The sequence below is a fragment of the Canis lupus genome, chromosome 35 (assembly GCF_048164855.1).
Source record: "Canis lupus baileyi chromosome 35, mCanLup2.hap1, whole genome shotgun sequence".
NCBI lineage: Eukaryota > Metazoa > Chordata > Mammalia > Carnivora > Canidae > Canis > Canis lupus.
In genome coordinates this window covers 1,332,338-1,355,954 of record NC_132872.1, presented here as the reverse complement: position 1 = coordinate 1,355,954, position 23,617 = coordinate 1,332,338, and the positions used below count along the sequence as shown (strand labels likewise).

At 31.9% G+C, this 23,617-nt stretch overlaps 1 protein-coding gene across 33 annotated transcripts in view; it reads right to left on the bottom strand.

Moving 5' to 3' along the window:
- The window catches only part of DLG1 (discs large MAGUK scaffold protein 1), a 237,583-nt gene that overhangs the window by 22,574 nt on the left and 191,392 nt on the right, over positions 1–23,617 (bottom strand). For 17 of the 33 annotated variants that reach the window (XM_072812003.1, XM_072812016.1, XM_072812018.1 and 14 more), the window contains 5 exons: positions 19,447–19,561; positions 14,459–14,635; positions 11,174–11,243; positions 7,393–7,492; positions 480–521 (listed from right to left, as the gene is read on the bottom strand). In XM_072812003.1, the coding sequence (XP_072668104.1) occupies positions 480–521; positions 7,393–7,492; positions 11,174–11,243; positions 14,459–14,635; positions 19,447–19,561 (504 nt within the window). Of the gene's footprint in view, positions 1–479; positions 522–6,671; positions 6,706–7,392; positions 7,493–11,173; positions 11,244–14,458; positions 14,636–19,446; positions 19,562–23,617 lie in introns of all 33 variants that reach the window. The other 16 variants (XM_072812021.1, XM_072812023.1, XM_072812014.1 and 13 more) reach the window with 2 other exon arrangements.

The window sequence follows — 23,617 nt, the reverse complement described above, 5'->3', positions numbered from 1 at the left end:
CTTCATCTTTTACGTTCACTAGAAGCTGGTAATAAACAAGAACTTGATCTAGATCAATACTGGTGACAAAGAATAAAAAAGGAAATAAAGCTAACTATAATTTAGCACTACTGAAAAACACTTTAATTCTCAAATTAAAAACAATTACTAAAGAAAATGGCAAAAATACAAGTTTATTTCTCATTTAACTAGATATTTTCTTGTAAAAGATACACACACACATACACACACGTGTACTATGTACACAAATAGCACTGCTTGTAAAAAGGATTTTAGAGATTTATTAAAATTTTGGAAATTAACTTTTGTACATATAGTATGACTTTATTTTTCAAGTATAGATATTAGTTGGCTTTCCCTGATTTTAAAATATTAAGCATCTAATGTTCAGTTTTTTGAATGTATCACTAAGACAAAAACCTCCCAAAGGATATATATTACTTCTGATTACAAAAGAACAAGTAACTTAAAACACTTACGGTAACTACTTTCACTATCGCTGGCATTAGAAGTTATATGCTCTGAAATTGGAGGACAATGGAAAAAATAAAGAAAACAGTGTCATGAGTTTAAAAAAGCAAATTATCAAGATAAACACAAGGCGACATTACAAATGTTGAGATATAAATCACACATACTCAAAGAATTTTTAAAAAGCATTTCTGATTTTCTTTGAAAAGTTTTTTCCCCCAAATAAATAGGAATTAGGAAGGAAAAAAACCTGTGATTAAGGACAATGCTCCATTTTTGTACAACACAGTTTATGAACAAAATCTATGACAAATATCCAGTAGAATATAACAGGGCAAAGTGATCCTAAATTAGTCCAAATGTAGACACAGAACCCAAAAAGAGAAAATGCAGTTGACACCATTTGATTTATGAAACAGTAATGACCGACGAGAGACAAGTTATATTTGAGCAGATACCCATTTTAATGAAGGGATATCTTAAAAAATAAGTGATCTTATTTTGCTTTTTAAGTTCAGCTTCTTTCTTGTTCCTGAAATGAAATCCTTGTTTTTGAGATCATACGGATAACACATTTTAGATGTTATAGATTCATATACTTCAAAAAAAGTCAAATGGAAGGTAATTATAGAAGGTGGGATTGTATTTTAAAACAGACTAGTATTTCTGAGAAACTCTGTTTTGATGAAACTGACAATGGCTGCTTTGCAAAACAAAAAAATTAAGCAAATACATTTACTTGTAAATTGCCTGGCATCTCCTTGAAAGCAACCCCATTTTATAACTTGTTTGGTAAATACCAGGTACTCTCCCCATATAAATGTAATCTTGATTCTCTCAATAAGTATCTTCCGTTGAGTATAAAAAAATTATTTATAAAAACTAAGAAACAAAATTTTCCATAGGAGAAAGAGAAATTTACATTTCTTACATGAGGCAGGGAAAAAAATTTTAAAGGATAAGGAAACAGCTTGAGGAGAAATATCTGCTGTATCATACCACCCACAGAATCTCCTAAAATCAAGATGCACTACTGAAAAGTTCTGAGAGTGGTAGAATTTAAAGATTTCAAATGAAGGTAATAGTTCCTGAATTGCTGTCATAGTGAAAAATAAGTCTGCTATTCTAACCTGTTAAAACAAGATATAATTTTCTTTCTCGCTTTTTAAAAATTGCAGTATAGTTGACATAAGATATTGTCTTAGTTTCAGGTTAAGGATGTAACTTTCTTAATTATGATTATGTATATTTTAAATACAGCAGAGACATTAAAAATTATGATTGTACAACATGACAGGCACATGTAAAATGTTTTTTAAAAGTTTATATTTAAAAATTTCTTCCCATGTTATCACATGTATTTTAAAACAATCATCTGAAATTGTTGTATAATGCTCTATTGAACTGATAAATCATAATTTACTACTTATTACTCAGACATTTTAGTTTGCTTTATTTTCCACAAACATCAGTAATTATTAGGAATGTCTTCATTTATACAGCTTTTTATCCGTTGTCCCATTTCCTTAAAGTTCATTCCCTGAAGTAGGAACGACACACAAAATTCTTAAATTTATAGTAGGATTAGTATTATACTACAATCTCTAATATGTAAAAGAGAGAAACATTTGTTACTGCAATGGAGTGAGTGAAGGGGGAAGGTAAAGTGGGAGTATAGAAGAAACAAAATTAACAAAATTCTGAGTTGACAACTGAATACTCAATAGGGTTTATTTTACTATTCTTCTACTATCGAATATATTTGGCTATGTTATATAGTAAAAAGTTAGTTACTACAAATCTCTTTTCTGTCTTCTACTCATTTCAAGTTCTCTAAATATACTAATAGTTGCTATGAAATCAAATTCTTCAAGTTCTTTCAAGCATCTTTTCATGCAACTCTATAATAAAATTCTGCTGTTCAAAGCATGGCCCTTCATCATCACGGCTTGGGAGTTTATTAGAAAGGTAAAATGCTTTTTTTCCTTGATAATTAAAAATACATTTTTAAAGAAACTTCATCAAAAAAGGTATTCAAATATCCAATAAACATATAAAAAGGTGTGCAAGTTTTTCCTGTAATTTTCCCCTATAATTACTTATCAGAGAAATGCAAAAAGAAGCCAAAATGGCTATCTTTACCATCCATCAGAATGGCTAAAATGAAAAAATAAAGAGATATGCCAAATACAGAAAAGAAATGTAACAACTGGAACTCGTAAGGGCTGGGGGTGGCAAAATTGGTACTGGTGGGGGTGGCGAAATTGGTACAACCACTGTGGAAAATTATTTAGCAGTACCTACACTAAAGCTCAACAGATGTATAGTATGCATGACCTAGCAATTCCTTTCCCAGTATTTCCCCAACAGAAAGGCATATATATGTTGACCAAAAGACATAATACAAGAATGTTCAAATCAGCATTATTCAAAATAGCCCTAAATATAGGTTTATTTATAAATCTGAGATAATACACGTAGTTTTGTATTTTTTCAATTATATGAGCATTTAAAACAATGTCATGTTTTAATATGATTTTCAAAGTTGTATGATAAAATATGAATAAATAATTCATTAATAACTTCCCAAATGTAAGACATTTTAGGATGGTTTCAAAAATTTTTTTGACTGTAATTTCTGAATAATATTAAAATAAATTTCCTGATATATTAACCTTAATCTCTATCTCTGGTTACATCCTTAGGATAATTCCTTGAAGAGGAATTAGTAGGTCAAAAGATGCACTTTCCAAGATATGCATAATGGTAATATATTAAAACTAGTCATTCCATACAACTCTACCACTGAGTTCTCCTTTAAAAGAATGTTTGTAAAGATAATGGATAGAAACTATCATTTTGTTTATTGATTACTGGGGACATTAAGTATTTTTATACACTCATTTCATTTGTTATCTTTTGAGTGTTCTTCTTATAGCCTTTGTTCAGTTATCAAATGAAGAATTAGTCTGTTTCTTATTGATCTGTTAGAAATTCATTGTGTAAAGATATTATCCCTTTGACATACATGGTATATTCTTCAAGTTTTAGTTTTGATTTTGTTTATGATGTTGCATGACCACAACCATTTCAAATTTCTCTAACCAAGTCTCACTTCTAATCAAACACTCCTTCCTGAGAATGTATCATGTCTTTTCTCTTTGTTCTCCTTAACTACTACCTACACATCACCAATCTCAAGCAATACTACTACTCTTATTCTTTATACAAATAAAAATAAGTCTGGTTTGGGCATCTAAGAGCTCACACAACTTTGTTTCTAGAAGTCTCTGAGATGAAAAGAAAGGCTTCCATATACGTATTTCTTTCCTACATGTCTGACAGAGTTTTTGAGGTGTTCTACAAAATGGAAAGCTATAAAAACTGAGCTTGTAAAGTACAAATCTCGTCTAAAACTGTATACATGATCTTACCTCTAAGCACCCTATCTAGCCCCCTCCTGAACTTATTTCCTTTTAGTCTCTGTTAAAGGAATCTTACATTTTTCCTTTTGATCTTTTTCAAAGTTGCCTTCTTAAGACATACAAGCTGCACATGTTTCTATTTCTAGCTTTTCACAAGCTATGATGATTTACTTGCATTCTCTCAGATTTCTACTTAGGTCTGTTAGTCAAAATTAGGATCAGAAACGCAAATTTTCTCATTGTTTCCTCCACTCTTAACAAGGCAAATCAATGATTCATTTAGCTCTCTTTTTTGTAGAATCATGGAGTTCATGTCTATGATAAGTGCTCTAGGGTATCATTTTCGTTTCTCTCCTCTTCAATTAAATACCCTATTTTTTCACAAGTTATATGAAATTACATATAGACATACATTTTTCTTGATATTCAGTGTTATTCCATTTCATCATTGGGTTTGTTTCTCTGAAATAATTTATGACTTTTGGTCTTAGTCCCTTCATAAGTCCTGTTCCAATAAAGCTTGATGAATACCTATAGAACTCACATTTATTTCTTTATATTAAAATCTCACAGGATTCTGCTTAGTTTATTTCTTGTAACTGGAACTTTAGAATATAGATTACCGAGGCTACAAATAATGTCCCTGACCACCCTTACCCAGCATTTTCCCTTGTATAATAATGGGCACCCTGTCAACTGCCAGTCATCTGTTTAATCCAGGTTTAAAATTTTTGCTGATATTTTCCTGTCTCCCTCAGTATCTTCCAAATTAAATCTTGATTTGATCATCAAGTTACCAGGTGAATAAATTGTGTTAGTTCCTATGAGATGAAGCACAAAACCCATCATTTAAGGGATCTTAAGACTGTGTCCAGAAAATTAAATGCTTTTCTAAAGGATACTGTCTGATAATCAGTTACGGTTTTTCAAGTTCTTTTTTTTTTTTTTTTAATTTTTATTTATTTATGATAGTCAGAGAGAGAGAGAGAGAGAGAGAGGCAGAGACATAGGCAGAGGGAGAAGCAGGCTCCATGCACCGGGAGCCTGACGTGGGATTTGATCCTGGGTCTCCAGGATCGCGCCCTGGGCCAAAGGCAGGCGCCAAACCGCTGCGCCACCCAGGGATCCCAGGTTTTTCAAGTTCTAATTGTCAAAATGAGAGATGCAAATAAGATGTGGTCAAGGTGTAATTATCCATCATAACAATATCAATAAGGTAAATAAATTCTTCATTTAGTTCCTTTCCAATGAATTTTCTACAGGTCTCAAATGATTCAGCAAATAATAAAAATCTGTGGGTCCTTATGCTGATTCCTATTACCTCTAAAATACATTATCAAAGTAAATTCTATAGCATTAAGAATCTATGGAAATATTTTCCAGTTTTAAAGATTTTAATGATTATTTCCCCAAAGATAGTAAATTTGTGGTTCTTGCCAAATTCCCAAAAAAGCATAGGCAAAAATAACCAAGTGTGTCTTTACAGAAATAATTACATATAAAGCATACTGCCTTCACTCTAATACAAACCTTTAAGTGCTAAGGAATAAAAATACCTAGATCTTAGATTAAAATTCCAGTATAAAGTTAGCATAAATCAAGGGAAAAAACCTTCTATGCCATATAACATTTATTAATGTAGATCTTAGAAAAGTTAAAAGATATTGGTGATATCATTTGTTTGTTTTTACATGCTGGACATGGAACCCAATGTGGGGCCTGAACTTACAACCCCAAGATCAAGACCCAAGTTAAAATCAAGAGTTGGGTACTTAAGCAACTGAGTCACCGAAGTGCCCCAATATTGGTTATATCTTTAATGACCAGTGGATTACAAAAGTAAGTTTTCAAAATGCTTACTAATCCAAATGGAAGGAACTACCTAGGAAATAGGAAAGATCTTTAGCCTAAGAGATTACTTCTATGAGTCACTGTCACCTAAAATAACTTAGTAATATTCAGTAAACTTTCATATATAATCAATTTGAGAACACCTAAATTTAAAATTTTGTTTGCTAAAAATGACTTGTTTCATCCAGTCACTTCATTTGCTGAATGACTCCTATATATGACTTTACCAAGTTTTATCTGATAGATTAAGTACCAGTTAAAAAATTAACAAAAACAACAAAACAAAACCCTAAACCACTGACAACATCTTGGTTAAAGGAAAAACAAGGGATAATATTTCTTATAATTCTTTCCCTAACTTACAACCTCCTTGAAAAAGAGATCTACAATTTCTACCTCCCTATATTGACTGCTATTTGAATTTGAGGCCCACAATTTTTCTCTATTAACTAAAGATTCATTGCATTTTATAGTTTCACATTATAGCAATGCTTTTCTAACATAGACCCAAAGTGATTTTAACTTGTTTTAACGAAAAAAAATCCTGGGGACATAAAACTGCAAGATTATTTTCTACATTCTAATAATGAGGGCAGGTAGTACTATTTTAAAAAGCTTAAAAAAGTCTTTTATTTAAAAAAAAATCCCCAGCAAAAGTAATTGCCGTAAAAATTACAAAAAGGAAAATGTAATTATGAGTTTTTCAAATGACATGTGAAAAATGGAGCATTAGAAAAACAAAAGGTATGTACTATAGAAATAAAAATCCCAAGCACATTATTAACATGAAAAGTCTAAAAGCAATCTAAATCATATACCTCCTCATGCCAGAAAGGCACTACCATGAATCTCAAAATGTATCTGAAAAAGGTAGGTCTGTAGATGGAGGTTAAAAAATAACTTGGGAGTATTTTGATCACTTACTCAGGCCTTTTGATCCCATGTCGTCAGGGATCTCCTGTAGAGAGTAGTTCCCAGAGAGCAAGCAATAAAAAGATAATCAAAGAAAATAGTTGTCAGTAATGCATAAAATTGGTGCTACAATAAGAGACAGTTCCAAGACCATTACAGGTGCACATATTTTAGAGCATTTTTGTAGATTTCTGAAAGTTTGAAATAAGCTAGCAGCTGAATGTAAGGTACTAAAGAAATGAAAGTTCTAGCTTAGAGGCTGATTTAGGGTAGAGAAGCAAAATTTGAGTTTCCTATTATTATGCTATTTTAAAAGTAAAATTCATGTTGTCTACATATAGTGAAGACATAGGATAAAATGGAATGATTCCAGGAGATCTATTGTTAAGACTGTCAATGCTATACTTAGAAATCAGTAAGTAGCTTCTCAGGTATCCATAGTTTTCCTCTAAAATACAGAGGTTACACTAAGTGTTTCTTCTAAGAACACTTATATCAAATAATTCTATTTTAAACACATAACTTGAAAAATTACTTTAAATCAAGAATTCCTAAGGTGTCACAAAAATTAAGATTGGCATACAAATTAATTTATGTCTGTTAAGTTGATCCTGGTTAAGACAATCAGTAACCTGTTGCAGCTCTTGAAACTGTCTCCATGGTAACAACCAACTGCAGGGCAGTAGGTCCCTCTACATTTATTTTCAGTTGACCACTGGATCCACATACTTACGGTCAGCATCACTTGTTTCCTGCTCACTCTGGTCCTTGTTCTTGTAGAAGGGGAATTTTCGGGAAAAGAGGTTCTTTTTACGCTTGTCATTGAATGACTGCTGAAGAAGAGAAGGAGGGGCAAAACAAAGGGATGTCTACTATCTGTGTGTACAAAGGCCCAGCCTAGCAGCTCTGTGGAAGCTGACTCTTGTGACCACAGTGTGCAGTTTGTATATGATTTTTAATCACAAAGTGAATTTCTAATTTTGTATTAACTCCTCTAATTCTAACATTTCTCCACTGAAAATATTGAAAAAATTCACAGTGTAATTCAGGAATACCTAGAAATAAGGAGTAAGTGCTACTTGATAAAAAAGGGAAGAGTAAGCAACTCAAAATAGTTACTACTATATAGTACAAACCAGTTAACATCTGTTCTTATCAATCCATATTCTTCTTGAAGATTCCCAGGTATGAGGTGCTCTGTAGCAAGTTATTTTAAATTGTTACTCTAGCTATTCAAGTATTTTTTTATGCAGTAGGTAACAATCTTCGTTTTCCTCTGGCTTGAGCATATTCCCTCCCTCCCCTTTTGTGTGGCTTCAACGAACTAACAAAAAGCCACTATTAAAAAAGAAAACCAAAACAATTGAGAAAGTTGTTCTGAATATTTAAAAACAATTAACCAATCTTATTTTTTTTGGAAGAGAAAAAAGGTAACGAAATGCCTATGGTACGAATCAGAAAATAAGAAAACTAAGAGGGGTCCATCAAGCACACAGAATCCAGCAAAAAGATTTATCGATGCTATCTAAGAAAGAGTCAGAGCTCTCCTGGCCAGCTTGAATGCCATCCTAACTCATTTATTGGTTTTTAAGCTCTACTATATTTATTTTTTAAAGTATATATAAATAAACTAGAACCAGTTTAGTTATTGGCATCATATCCTGAACAGGGAATAAAAAGTTAGATGCTTATAAAAGCCAAAAAGGCAATTAAGATTCTAATATAGTTAAAAAAAAATTCTAATAGTTTATATAGAACTGCTATGGAGGAGTTACATAGCTGATTTGATGTCTCTTACTGCATAGATGTTGGAAACAGATTTTTGCCCTTCTTCAATGTCCCATTTGTGCCTTTAGAGATTTAAAACCATGTTGCATAAAGAAAGGTGATGTCATTAAAGAGGAATAACTTCTTTTGTAATTTCTGTCACGACATCCCTGTCTCGAAGGAAATGGTCTGACCTACCAATGACAGTAGGGATTATTACTTTTTGAAGTAGGGACAATATGAAAGACAGAAATCTTGTTCTGACTTTTCTTGAGTTTAATCCATGTCATAAGATGCTATCATTATTCTGAAGTATATCCTCACCAGGAAGTATGTTTTGGCATGCCTGTATTTTGAAGCACATGATGCCAGGGGATTAAGGTGCTGAGGTAGAGAAAGGCAATTTTTGCTCAAATTCTATTACTTGAAAGGACTTATTTTGGTAGGAATCTTAACACAAAAACAAGATTAAACTTTTATTTTTACCTTTTCAAATCAATAATTCAGGATTAATAAATTCATAGTTCATTAGTCCAACAGATTGTCTTGATTTCAATCCTAAAATTTGAAGTCTCTGATAATGCTAAGCAGAGGTTAAAAATTAAGCTGATGAGAAAAATACTGTAAAAAAATTTGGAATAAAACTCTGCTTCAATCCAAATTTTAGAAAAGAGAAATAGAAGAAAACAAGTTTCCACAGAGAAAAATTTATGGTAATCTAATTTAGGGAAGAACTGAGTCTTCTTGTTCATGAAAATCATTACTGAATTTAGTCATAATTTTTATGGTATTGAATAAATCTGATGTTTTTAATAAAGGTATTTATCCCTCCTACTGCATATATAGTGGTCAGAGTCAGTTTCACAGCAAACAACCAAAAGAAACATGAAGTTTAAAATGTTTTGATTTTTGATATCTTTGCAGTTAGCCAAAATGAGATATCATAAAGATATCATAATACAGGACAGAAAGAAATGCTTGTTAGTTAAGAAAAGAATTAATTGTATTACATTTAATGTCTTCCAGGTGAAGAATGTATTAAAAGTGAAAACACAAAGCAAAGAAGACAAATATGTGTAGAGAAAACACAAAACTGAAGAAACATACTACCCCTGGATTCTCTACATTTTCAATACAAAAATACTCTATTTACTTATTGTTATTAATGCTATATTGCAAGAGAGCTAGTGTAATAAATGTAAGAATAAAATGTCAAATTCATAATATATATTAAATATATAATTTCTATATGTGATATGTCAAAATAGCTAAATGAATGTTAAAAATGTTAACGAGAAACTGAAATGTTATAAGTCTGCAGTGGAAATAAGTCCATAAACCACCATGTAAGGAAAGGAAAAGAGGAACTCAGAATGGGAAATGGTAGTACAAAAGAAATGCAGTTCTGCGTCAATGGCAAGCGTATTTTTACCCCACTCAGTATCATGCATCCTTCTGGTGCTGTGTTAGGACACAGTGACTGTGTATAAGCTTGGTTACAGTCAACAAACAAGACTAAGATTTAAATATGTCGTTAATTCAGTTAACTTCTTACAGTATGAAGGAAAAGTTACAACATGCAACCTCTTTTTCAATACAATGACCATGTATTTTACTAAGTTATTTTTAAAGACATATATAAACAACCACAAAAACTACTATATATATTTCAAATCCTAAGCATTTACTCAGGATTTTTTCCTCTCCCAAATTTCTATTTTAAATATTGCTTCAGATAACACTATGTAATTTATTTTCTGAAAGCTGCAATTTTAAAGGAAATTGTCATTTCTAAAATAACTGAATACATTATATAATTTACTTAGATTTCTTTGATGAAGGATAGTTCTTTTCTTAAATTTTAAGCGTTTGAGTCCTTAGTTCTATCAGAGAAGTACAGATGATAGGGTTAATTAATTTGCTGAGTTAACTTTCCACATTCATTTGAAATATGACCAAAAAATGTATAAAACTTTTGCTTTAGATAAAAAAACAAACATAAAACACTCCTATGACTAGTATTTCAAGACAATATATGTGTTCATATGGTCTTATTTCTTCAAGCTTATTACTACAATATTGTATTGTAGTAACACCACCATAGTACAGGACAAAGCCTGTAGTATCTCTTTCACCGGTTGGCATCTATTAGATTCAAGCAGAATTTAAAAATGAAAACAAAAACACGTTTAAAATTATATATGAAAGAATTTAGAAGTATTTATTGACGTCTATAAAGTCCTTGACTGTCCCTTTCTTTATTCCTTCAGAATAAAAATTCATATTGATTCAAATATTTAAAGCATGGATTCTCTTAATAAATTATATTAGGCATGAAGAGGGGAAATTAAAACTTGTATTATGACCTAGCTAATAATATTTTGGGGCATATTTTCTTAGAAGATACATTATTAAATTAGTTATGATTAATCCAAGTTTCTAACTGGACATCTGAATGAAGGCCAAATTTGTTTCACTTGTAAAAATAACCTCATCAAAGCATGTTGTTAAGAATATATCAAATAAGTTTCAATAATCTGGAAAGGTATGTAAAATGAGTGCTTTAATTTAATATATTACTTAACTTTAGCATCTACTAATACAAAGCATCATGGCAAGAGCTGTTGATAGTTAACTCTTATAGCAAAATCCTTCTGATTTTAATAGTGTAGTTCTGGCAAGAATTATGAAAAAGCCTTTTATCCTCAATTATTAATATCTGGAAAAAAGACATTTCATATACTCACCCCTTTATCTCCTCTTGTTTTAGAATTAAATTTCACTGTTTTTAACCGGGCTCGTTCTTTCTTCTCAACTCTGTCAAAGTATAAAATGCTGTTTTTAAAGTATGTCAAAATATCTAAGCGTCTAACTAGAAATCGTCAGAACTGATACTTTAGTATGTGGCATTTTTATATTCTAAAATCTTCAGAAGTAATCTTAAGTTTGCATCCCAAAATTAATTATAATTTCTGAAAATGAAATACAGGGCTCATTATGAAACAAAACCACTTATATCAAAATACTGTACATGTGTATTTATAAATGCACTCAAATTCTGTAATTATACTGAAATTATGAGGAACCAACTTCTGAATTTAGCAATTTTCTAGATTTTGTTTGATTTGTTGTTTAAATATTAGCTTAGCATGGGGCATCCAAATATGCTAAAAATTAAGCATAGAGGGAGAAAGCAAACAGGGCAAAATGTTAACAACTGGTGAAAGTAGATGAAGGATATGTGAGTGTTCCCTGTACTACTCTTCCTCTTGTACTTATTTTTCTGTAGCTCTGAAATTTGTAATTAAAAATTGGAAAAACAAAATTTAACTCCAGTGATAGATTTGTATAAATACATAAAGTAACCAGTTATAGTACCACAAAAAGAATTTTAAAGAGCTTTAAAATATATTTTTCGAAGGATATACAAGACCTGGTAACCTTCATTATCCTCTAAAAATGAAAAGGATGCCAGGAGTACATGGTTAGGAGGAAGTCTATATAGAGTTTATATCTTCTGAATTTTGAACTTTGTTAAAGAGCTAACTACTCAAAATAAGCAAGCCAACAAAACTACATGAAAACAAATGTCTCATGTAGATTGTAATATCAATATGAACCTTGTAAAATTTCATGTAAATTAAGCTTTTTATAAATCCTAAATTTCAACACAGCAATTATGTTAGTATATAGCAAAAAACCTTACCAAAATAGTCTACGAATAAATTCATTTATTATCTAGTGATAAGTGATACAGTTTTACTGTGGGTACAGAAGAACCTTTGCAGTCGTGGATTTATTTATTTATTTATTTATTTATTTATTTATTTATTTATTTAGATTTTATTTATTTATTCATGAGAGACACACAGAGAGAGAGAGAGGGACAGAGACACAGGAAGAGGGAGAAGCAGGCTCCATGCAGGGAGCCTGATGTGGGACTCGATCCAGGGTCTTCAGGATCACACCCTGGGCTGCAGGCGGTGCTAAACCGCTGCGCCACCGGAGCTGCCCGCAGTCGTGGATTTAAAACTTGTTTTTACTATCCTAGAACAATCCATGACAGGACTAGAACGTCCACGACATGAATAACTAATTTGTAATTTTGCCTAGGCATTTACTGAGGGCACTGCAAAACTATTATTTAGTGAGTAAATGTTAACAACTCAAAATGGCTTTGTTTTCTCAGCAGTATCTTGTTCACTAAATAGCTGACTGACATAAATTGTGTCAATTTGTAAATACTGTTCCTGAATAAAAGCTAAGAATTCTTAGGACTACAATTCCTTGTGCTTTTATTAGAAGTAAAGGGGTCTAAGAAAGAGATAGTTCTACTTAAGAAAATACAAATTTTGAATACATTCAAGAATGAAATGGCATCATTAGTTGTGGTTTCATACTGTAGTTTAAGGAAGAAAGTTATATTCTATAATAATTAATTCTATAATAATTTAGGAATTTGGAAACTTAGGTCTTAAAGGTCTTAAGTCTCTTACATCACTTCTGACTTAAAAACCCAACTTTATAGAAGTTTTATACAAAATGAAAAGAATCTCTTTCCACCAAAGTCAATGTATTTTTCATTTGTTACAGGCACACATAAAGCCTATGCAAGATAGGAGGTGCCAAAGGATAAGACAATTTTTAGGAACTCTGATTTTGATATTTAAGATGTGAGGTTTTTACTGACTCAACAAGGCACAGAGGCAGAGGAAGCATTTCTGAATTTTAAGCAGACTAGGTTCTATTCTAGGAAAAAAGTTATGCTGAGGGCTGCATTGCTAAAAGAGGAGTTGCCACCAAATGTATGATCTAGCCAAATAGTTGGATCTTGCTAAATATATGGATCTAGCCAAGAACAGTCATAAATCCCAAAACCACAACTACGAACCTTAGTAATACTTTAATATTCCTACTCTTCAAATTCTATACACGTTATACAAATATATATTGGTAGAGGTCTTTAAATAGGTATATGATTTGGCATACTTCTCAATTATAGACTCGTAAGTATTACATCACAAGCTTGACTTGAAGTGAATTAATTAGCTAGAGTAAACATTAATGTCTCATTAATGATATTTGCTATCTTAAAACTTAAGACTTTCAGGCAATGATTTGCATGAATCCGATCTCACAAGCTATTAAATTTTTTTTAAAATTTATTTATGATAGTCACAGAGAGAGAGAGAGAGAGAGAGAGAGAGAGAGAGGCAGAGACACAGGCAGAGGGAGAAGCAGGCTCCATGCACCGGGAGCCCGACGTGGGATTCGATCCCCGGTCTCCAGGATCGCGCCCTGGGCCAAAGGCAGGCGCCAAACCACTGCGCCACCCAGGGATCCCCGATCTCACAAGCTATTAGGGGAGAATTATGAACTGACGTTTTAACACCTTTCCTACAAAAGTAGGGACATTCAGCAGCATTTCATAGATCTAGAGAGGGTTCTTTATGCTGGGAGCATCCTGTTCCAAGACTATATCTACTTATTACCACTTTGCCAGTAGACAGTAAGTATGAATCACTATAATAAATGGTTAAAAGCAAAGAGGAAAGACCAGTGAATGCACCAATACTTCCTAAGTTAAGAAAAAAGAGATGTGAAGCAAATTACCAGATAGTTCTAAAAATTTTGATTTACATTTTCAATTTTTAAGTCTAAAGGAGGCAATTCACACAACCAAAAATCCGGAAAGTTTAGTATGTTTCATTACCAACTATATGGAAAAAGTAAAGAGGCTTTCAAATCTCTATACCAATAGTACAAATAAATGGCAAAGTTACTTAAATATATTTATTTTGTTCTGAGCAACTAGTAGGAGCTCTAAAGAAATTTCTCTTTGGGGGCATTATATTCTTTGGTTATATCACTGGTTACATATAAGGTGAACAAAATTAAATGACTGTGAAACACAATATGGAAAACCAAGCATAAAATTACCACCTCAGTAAAAGTATTGAAAAAAAAAAATCAACAATTATTTTATGTTGCCGTACTTTCAAGTGGTAAGACTGTAATAGACTTCTACTTACCTGCGTTTACTGGGAATTACCCCAACTTCATCACTCTCCCCATCTGGTGTAACCTGCCTGGCTTGCCACCATTCATCATCAGAAGCATTAATAACATGGAGGATATCTCCAAATTTGAAGTTCAATCCCTGACTGGGAAGGCCACTGTCTTTAGTCTTGTCATAATCAAAAAGGGCTCTATAGAGATTAAGAAGAAAAAAGTGCATGATTATTTTGCTGGTTGTTTGTTTTAAAGTTTTATTTATATTTTAGAGAGAGTGAGAAAGTAAGTGTATGTGTGAGGGGAGGGGCAGAAGGAGAGAATCTTAAAGTAAGCAGACTCCTCCTCACTGGGCTCAGAGTCCAACAAGGTAATCCATCTCATGATCCTGAGATCATGACGTGAGCTGAAACCAAAAATTGGATGCTCAACGGACTGCGCCACCCAGGTGCTGCCCCCATGATAAATTGTTATCATATTACCAATATTAAGTTAACATAGGATTCTCAAAGTGTATATAATCCAGGTAAATAATTAAACAACATACTATGGTATACAAAATAATGCCAAGCTCAAGAATTTGCACTATATACAGAAAGACAGACAAAAGAGAAATACCCAAACTGACTTATGGTAGGTTTTTAAAATGAGGTATACTACCTTATTTCTCCCAATATTGAATGAGAAATTTAAAAAAATGCTTTTAGTATAATAATGGCAAGCCATATTGAATTCTAAAATGAAGCAAACCTAGAGAGTTACTCTAAATTAATAAACAAGAAGTAAATATTAAGAGGTACTCTTTTCTTTATTTTGGCTATACACACTGGGGAAAATAAAACTCCCCGAGACTGGATTCATTAGTTGCAGACTATGAGACTGGATTAACAGAGTGATTATTTTGTCAGTTAATTATTTCTTGCATTTGTTCACAAAACTAGCATCAATAGAATTTTCAGAGTCAATAACAATGATAAAAACTAACCACAGATGACTTTAACCGCTGTCAAATATTTTGGAAAAACTTTGCAGAATGTTAATCTTTAAAAATTTTATAAAAAGTGTTCTATTACTTGATTAATGTACAATGCTTAAATTCTTATCCAAAGTAGTTCTCTCAAGGAAAGAATCCCAGCAATTACATTTATGATATAATTTATTCATTTTTTGGTTCTACTTTGGCAACTAAAAATTAGGATACAAATCATATTCCTTTTTGTGTTAACCAACTTTTTAAAACTGTCTTTTTTTTGAAGTTTTTATTTAAATTCCAGTTAGTTAATACACAATGTAATATTAGTTTTAGGTGTACAATAAGATGACTCAACACTTCCATACAACACCTGTACTCTTCACAAGTGCACTCCTTAATCCCCATCATCTGTTTAACCTATCCTTCCACCCACCACCTTCTCCCCTACGGTAACCATCAGTTTGTTCTCTATAGTTAAGAGTCTGTTTCCTGGTTTGCCTCCCCAGCTCCCTGCCTCTGGCCCACATTCATTTGCTTTCTTTCTTGAATTCCATATATGAGTGAAATCATATGGCATTTGTTTCTCTAACTTATTTTGCTTAATGTAATTCCCTCTAGCTCCATCCACGTTGTTGCAAAAAGTGAGGATTTGATTTTTTATGGCTGAGTAATATTCCATTACACACACACACACACACACACACACACACACCCCATAACTTCATTATCTATTCATTAGTTGATGGACATTTAGGCTGTGTCCCTAATTTGCTAATGTAGATAATGCTGCTACAAAGCTAGTATTTATGTATTCTTTGGGTAAATACCTAGTAGTGTTACTGCTGGATCGTAGACTTCTTTATTGTCGAAGATTAGAGGAAGCTTAAATGGGGTGTCTGAAGAGAGGGATATTGAAATAAGATTTACTCCCTAAAACCCTAGAAATGCTCAGGAAGTAGAAATGTACAGAATCCAGGTAGGCAGAGATAGGTTACAGCAGTGAAAACAGAAGAACTGGTAGAAACACTTCATATAGCACTTACACCTTCCAGATTCCTTCTCCTGTTCCTAAATCCATAGAAGATGAGATTTAGTTTCTAAAGAAATTGAATTTGAGCAGCTCTATACTCTGGAACTTGGTGGGGAGGGGAAAGGTGCTAGGCTAAAAACAGATAGATTAAAAAGAAATCTGCACACTGAAGACTGAAATTCTAGCAACCTGGTTTATCCTGTAGGTAAGGGATTAAGGATTCTTTTCTAGAGATATTTAATGATCCCAAAGAAAAGAATGACCTGGGGTGGGAGAGGGCAGTAAACAAAAACATAATTATTTTTTAGTTAAATACACTAGCTTCATTCTCTAGTCATAAGGATCACTAAATATTTAAAGATTGCCTCACATATAAAAAACAAGAAAACAAGTAAACTAGATAAAAGAAATACAGAGAAAGCAGAGAATTAGAGAAGCAGAAGAAAATACTAGAGAAACATGAGAAGATATTGTGTCCTTGAAAAAAGAGGATGACAAAAAAAAAAGGGTTAAATAAAATGGGGCTCTCAGAATATAAAATAGGTTATCAGGCCCTCCTCCATACCCCAAATTCTCTATCAAAGAGAAGGCAAATTAAAGTCATTTTCAGACATGCTAAGATTCAAAAAGTATCCCCTCCCACATCCTTTCCTCAAGACTTTATTAGAGAATGTGCTCTGGTAAAATAAAAGTAAACTGAGAAAGAAAATTTAGCATCTAAAAAAAGACGGACCCAGCAGAGAGCTAAAAGGAATACAACAGTGGCAAAGGCAAGTCCCATGTGAGACCTATACAGCAAGTCTATAGAGCAACCAGTCCAGACTGGAGCAGAAAGATGGAAAAAATTGGGGTGCCTGGGTGGCTCAACTGGTTAAGCATCCCACTACTGATTTCATGGGCAGATTTCTTTTGTGAGATTAAGGCCCATATTGGGCTCCACGTGGGCAGGGAACTTGCTTAAGATTCTCTCTCTCATCCTCTGCCCCTCCCTGCTGCCTGGGGCTCTCACACGCATCTCCTCTTTCTTTCTCTCAAAAAAAAACAAAACAAAAACAAAAACAAAAAACAAAAAACAAAAGGAAAAAATCTGAAGTCATAAGATCATATGTGCAATCACAGGTTTCATCATGTGAAAAACTATACAGTCTACTGTAAAATAAAGAAAGATACTTAGTAATAAGTACATGGACAATTAAGCAAATAACACAATTATTATGCCCAGGAAAAAGGAAAAGTTTCAAAAGAAAGGAAGCATGGTCATAATATACTAGTTGAGTAATGAAGATACTACACAGTCACATGACTCTAAATGCTATTAATTTTATTAACAATGATGGTACTATATGCTTGAGTGATAGAGGAAGAGGCAGAATGGAAAGAGAAAGTTATGTACTATGGCAGTTAAGTCCATAATGTCCAAAATTGGTAAACTGAAAGCAGCAATATATGCACATTTAGAAACGTGGAGGGAAAGCAAGGGGGTATGCTAAGAAAATGGAGGATGATTATTTTCAGAAAATGAAATTGGGGATTCTTGAGAGGTGACAGCTATTTTCATTAAGTTTTTTGATAATATATAATTTGCAAAAATATTTACTTCTTTAAAAAATAACAAAAAGGAAAAAAACAAAAAGGAAAGATGATTCATTAAATGTACCTAAAACAAATACAACCTAATGTTTTGATTTTTATGGCTTTATAAGTTTTTAATGAATCACTTATTTAAGGCAACACCTAATTATACTAAGATTAGAAAATACCGACAAGAAGAAAATGAAAAAAAAAAAAGTTTTTCCTTTTTCTGTGGATATCAAAATCACATAAAATATTTTAAGGACTCTGGAACTGAAGAATTTAATAAATATTGCAAGAATTGGTGGAAGGAGAGAAAAATCTGATACACTGAGGATTCCCAGAACATTGCTAGGGCAGAAGGAATGAAAGGGGTAGGAAAAGAACAAGTGAAGAAAGTGATAGAAGTTTCCTTTTATTATGTATCACAGAATAGTATTATTTGAGACAATGTCAATATAATGTCATATGTAAATAAATACACTCCTTGTTTGTAGAGATATTTTTATACACATATACAAACATATATGGGATATGTGTCTATTTTATGAAACACATCCAATCAGAAGAATAGATAAAATACACAAGGAAATGTTCCCCAATAGGATCAGAAGGAATGAAAAAATAATGAAGAATGGTACAGATTACCTGTAGTCATCAACTAAAATTAAAATAATGGTATAAGAAAGTACTGAATAAAAGCTCAGCTAAAAAAAAAAGTAAACAGAATACAAGTTGGTCATCTGTATTAAGTCCTATTAGCCAGTGAAGTAAAAAAGAACAGTTTATGTACTAATGGTATCTGTTTACTATTATTAGATTTATGCTATCACATTAATCTATTATAGAAAAATAACATGCTTGTCTTCTCCCAAGTACTTAAAAAAAAAAATACATGCAGAAATTTCCTGAATTTGTGTTATTTACTGAGGCTATTCACATTTTAAACTATTATTTACATAGGTTCTCTTTGCTATTATGGAAATTGCCATAGAAATCTAATCATAATTACTCAGAGAACATTATAAAGAATAAAAGTAAGTATTGGATGTTATGACATACCAAACTACAGTATAGTCACTCACTATTATTCAAGGGGTTGTATAACTTTCATTAATACAATAATAATAACATTTCAACTCTTGAAAGACACATATAGGAAATGAATCATAAAATAATGTTTCCTTGGTATGTGATATATTTTTCTTTTTTAAAAATTTTATTTTTAAACAATCTCTATATCCAACACGGGGTTCAAACTCACAACCCCAAGATCAGGGGTTGCATGCTCCAGTGACTGAGCCAGTGCAATGGAGTATAGTCAGGAGCCCCTGCAACGTATTTTTCTATATTAAAACTAAGTCATAGTAAAATATGTGAAGACTTCTTGCATGCATAAAAGGACTGTCATAGTTAGAAGTAAAAAAATTTACCTGACATAGAGGGATCGCTTCTGGCTAGTTCGAAGAGAACCTGATCCTGAACTAATGCTACTATTCATCATCTGCTCCCGTAAGTCATGTATTTTGGCTTCAAAACGACTGTATTCTAGATGGGAAAAAAAAATTTATATTTACAATCTAAAAAATAAGTTACTTGAAATTAAAGTATTAAATATGTTAGCTATCTTATATTTGATTAAATGTGGTTAGAACCTTAAAAGAGTAAAACCTGTATAAGATTTTGGCCAAAATGCAAATTTCAAAAAAAAAAATTAACAATTTTCTGAATGTACTGTAAGTTAGAATTGGCTGAATTAGAATTTTCTCATATGCTATTTTAAAGTTCTTATCACATTTAATCAATTAAAAGACAACTTTCATTCATCAAATACTAATATCAATCTCGTATTACTGTCGATTTAACTGTAACTTTAAAAAATTAAAACTCATAATTTTAATTTTTATACTTAAAAAGAACAATTCTATAATGATTTGTAACCAATGCTTTGTTTACTGCCTTTTTCCCCTTGAGGAAATCATTACTTCTATGTGCTTAAACACAGAATTTGTGTGTAGTCAATAATATAGCAAAAACATACCATAAAAATTAAAAAATTAAATTTACTTCAACTCATTTTATAATTTATAAATTTTCAAAATGCCAAAATAAGACACAAAGTAATTTGAATAGACATTTTAGGATTGTTTTTATGTAAAAACAAGTATGATTTGGAAGATGAACTATTTTAAAAACTACATCATAATAAAAACTACTAAGTATTAGTAAAACCTTAAACACTTTTTCAAATACATTGCAATTACACACTTAACACTCTTATATCTTCTTCTCTATTTGTAATAAGCAAATTATTTTCTAGAAATTTGGGTAGATCTCATGAGATTTTCTTGTAAAACTGGTTTTATAGCAAGAGCAAATACCTTGCTTGGGAGTTTGCATAGTTTGTATACTCTTATAGAGTAAGAATAAGTATGATTACTGTGGAGTTATTCTTCCTTTCACCATAGTCACCAAGTTTGTTTTGTGGATACTAAGATTAACTGAATCAACAATTCATCAAAAACTCAAAAACATTTAAAAGCTCACATTAATATGTAATAAAATGCTATTTTATCATCCTTTAAAATATAGTAGAAATTAAAATATAAACGTAAAAAAAAAATAAAATAAAATATAAACGTTATAGACTGTATAATGTATCCATTATAATTCAACAATTAACAATTCATGGCAAACTTTGGTTTGTGTAGACACAGCTAAGATATAGACAGATTGATGGAGATATAGATAAAAATATAAAGTGAACTCTGAACTAGTTTATACTAGTTCTTTTTTTAAAGTTTTATTTATTTAAGTAATTTCTATACCCAAGGTGGAGCTTGAACTGACAACCCTGGGATCAGGAGTCGCATGCTCCTCTGCCTGAGCCAGCCAGGTGCCCTTATTTATACTGGTTCTTCTAATTAACACTTAGTCTATTCTCTCTTATATCTGTATGTGCTTTATTGCATAAGAATTATCCTAGTTCCCAAGACACTAGGAATAACAGAGTACTGGATGGTGACTTCATTTTATCCAATATTACACTCACAGCAGCCTTAAAATAACAACAACTAAGACCATGACATCATTATTGAAAACAGCTATTTACTTTCCCTACTTATTATCTTATTTAGAGCATGGTCCAGTAGGGAGATATTACTTTCCCTACTTATTATCTTATTTAGAGCATGGTCCAGTAGGGAGATATATATATATATATAAACAAACAGCTTAATGGCTAAATTACTCAGAGTAGCTTCTCCCTAGGTATTACTGTTGCAAACTGGATATAATATTTACGTTCATTGTTCTTATTTATTTCCACCTTCAATTTCTAGGGGTTGCTTTTTAAGTTTTTCATTGTTTTTAATAGGTAGGTAAAATAGTTCCAAGGTCATATCTGTAAAATAAAGATATTAAAAAAGTTTAGCTTCTAGTTCTCTCCTACCCTACTCTGTCTTCATTATATATAGACATTTACAGAAAGGTTTATTCTTCCAGGAGTGCCTGGGTGGCTCAGCTGGCTGGGAATTCAACTCTTGATTTTGGCTCATGTCATGATCTCCAGGTTATGAGATCAAACCCTGCACTGGGATCTCTGCTGAACATGGGAGTCTCCTTAAGATTCTTTTTCCCTCTGGCCCTCCAAACCCTCCTCTGCCTCCTCCTTCTAAAAAAAAAAAAAAAAGAAAAAAGAAAAAAGAAAAAAGAAAAGTTTTTTTCTTCCATTTTAAGTAACAGAAGCAGATACACATGTATATGCAAATATATTTACACACAATATGTGTAATATGTAATTATATATACATTTCTTATTCACACATACATACACATACGGCTCCTTTCTTAAACAGTAACCTACACATTTCTTCCAATATGCTTATTTTACTTAACAGTAAGTATAGCAGTAGTCTTACTAATAGTAAGGACACTGTATATAGTAGCATATATAGATGCCTCTCACTCTTTTTTAATAGCTGTATAGTTCTTCTGCATTAAACCATTATCTCTTACTTACAACAAAATATGGTAAAGAGTCAGATTCTGGTTTATCAGTAAATTTGAAAATTGTTTCCTTTGAACAATTAAGATAACTTTTGATATGACTGAAGTTGTTTGATCTCAGTTCTATTCTCCAAAGATATGTGCTTGTATCCCACATGTTCTTGTACTATGTGGCCTTGACATTCCCCCATCAGGAGGGTGCAGTCTAATCACCCTCTCCTTGAATTTGGGGTGGCCTTATGACTCACAAGCAAACGAATATGGTAGAAATGATTAAATGTGACTTTCAAAATAAGATTAGAAAAGGCCATAAATCTTTTGCCTGTTTCTTTAGGGATGCTTGCTTGACCTGGGGGAAGACAGATAATATGGAAAAAGTCTGAGAACCCTCATAGCACCATGCTGCAGAGGTCCCATGATGGTGTTCTGAGCCCAAATTTCTAGCCAGTTATCACCGAGGCTCAAGACAAAAGGAGTAAACCCATTTTGGACCCTCATCCAGTAGCTGAATCCCATTAAGTGACATCAGTCTATGCCACAAAGACCAACCAGACAAAACCGTGACTGAATTCCTCATCTACAGAATCCATAACATGGTTACTGTTTTAATACACTAAGCTTTGGACAAGTTATGAAACAATAGTAACTAGAACATACTCTTGCTATGCAGTCTATTTCATTTGTTTACACACACAAATACAAAAGAAGAAGCCTTCCTAAATTTAAAAATACATTAATTAAATTCCTAAAACAAGGAATTATATAAATACATTTTATAAATGTATTAAGTAATTTCAAACATTAATATTTTGTTCTTATAAAATATTCAGATATTTCATAAAACAGATTTAAATAAATTTTATACACTTTCAAAAATAAATACATAAATATAAAATTAGGGAAGTTTATTCTTCTAATGGTAACCTTTTGTTTAGCTTTTGCCCCCTTCACCATGAGCAATCTCTCAGAGCTAAACTGAAATATCCTTTTATATACAGTTAAAACTTTAAAGTAATTAGAAAGCTTATGTTATTTTCATAGCATCTCCAAATTTTCCCCATTTTCTGATAATTGTACTGTATCCAAACTATCAAAGCATACAGTCTTTTCATATCATATACTCTCTTCCTTACAACTATATTAATTGCTAGCACTAGTCCTTAGAGATCAGCATCTCTATCATTCTGGGTGTCTGAAATTTATTTTCTTCTCAGAGTGTTTATATGAACAATATCACTGAATATCAATCTGTTATTTATACATTTGACTTCCGCCTTTATATGTGAGAGTCTATTCTATTCAATTTCTTTGATTCTTTGAGTATGTTGACTCCCACTGTTTCCTATAAGCTATTGCTGATGAAATTCTAATAACTATCTCATTTTCTTTCCTTTAAAGAGCTTTTTTTTTTTTTTTTTTTTTAAACCTTTGGCCTGGAATTCCACTGAAATTTTTATTTTTTTATTTTGAGATTTTTATTATTTATTTGTGAAGTTAAAAATGAGTGATAGAAATTGAAAGCTGCCATACAATTTTTGGTTTGTTCCCAATTTGTTTTCAGTTTCATTGCTGTCCTGAACAGATGGAACAGGACAG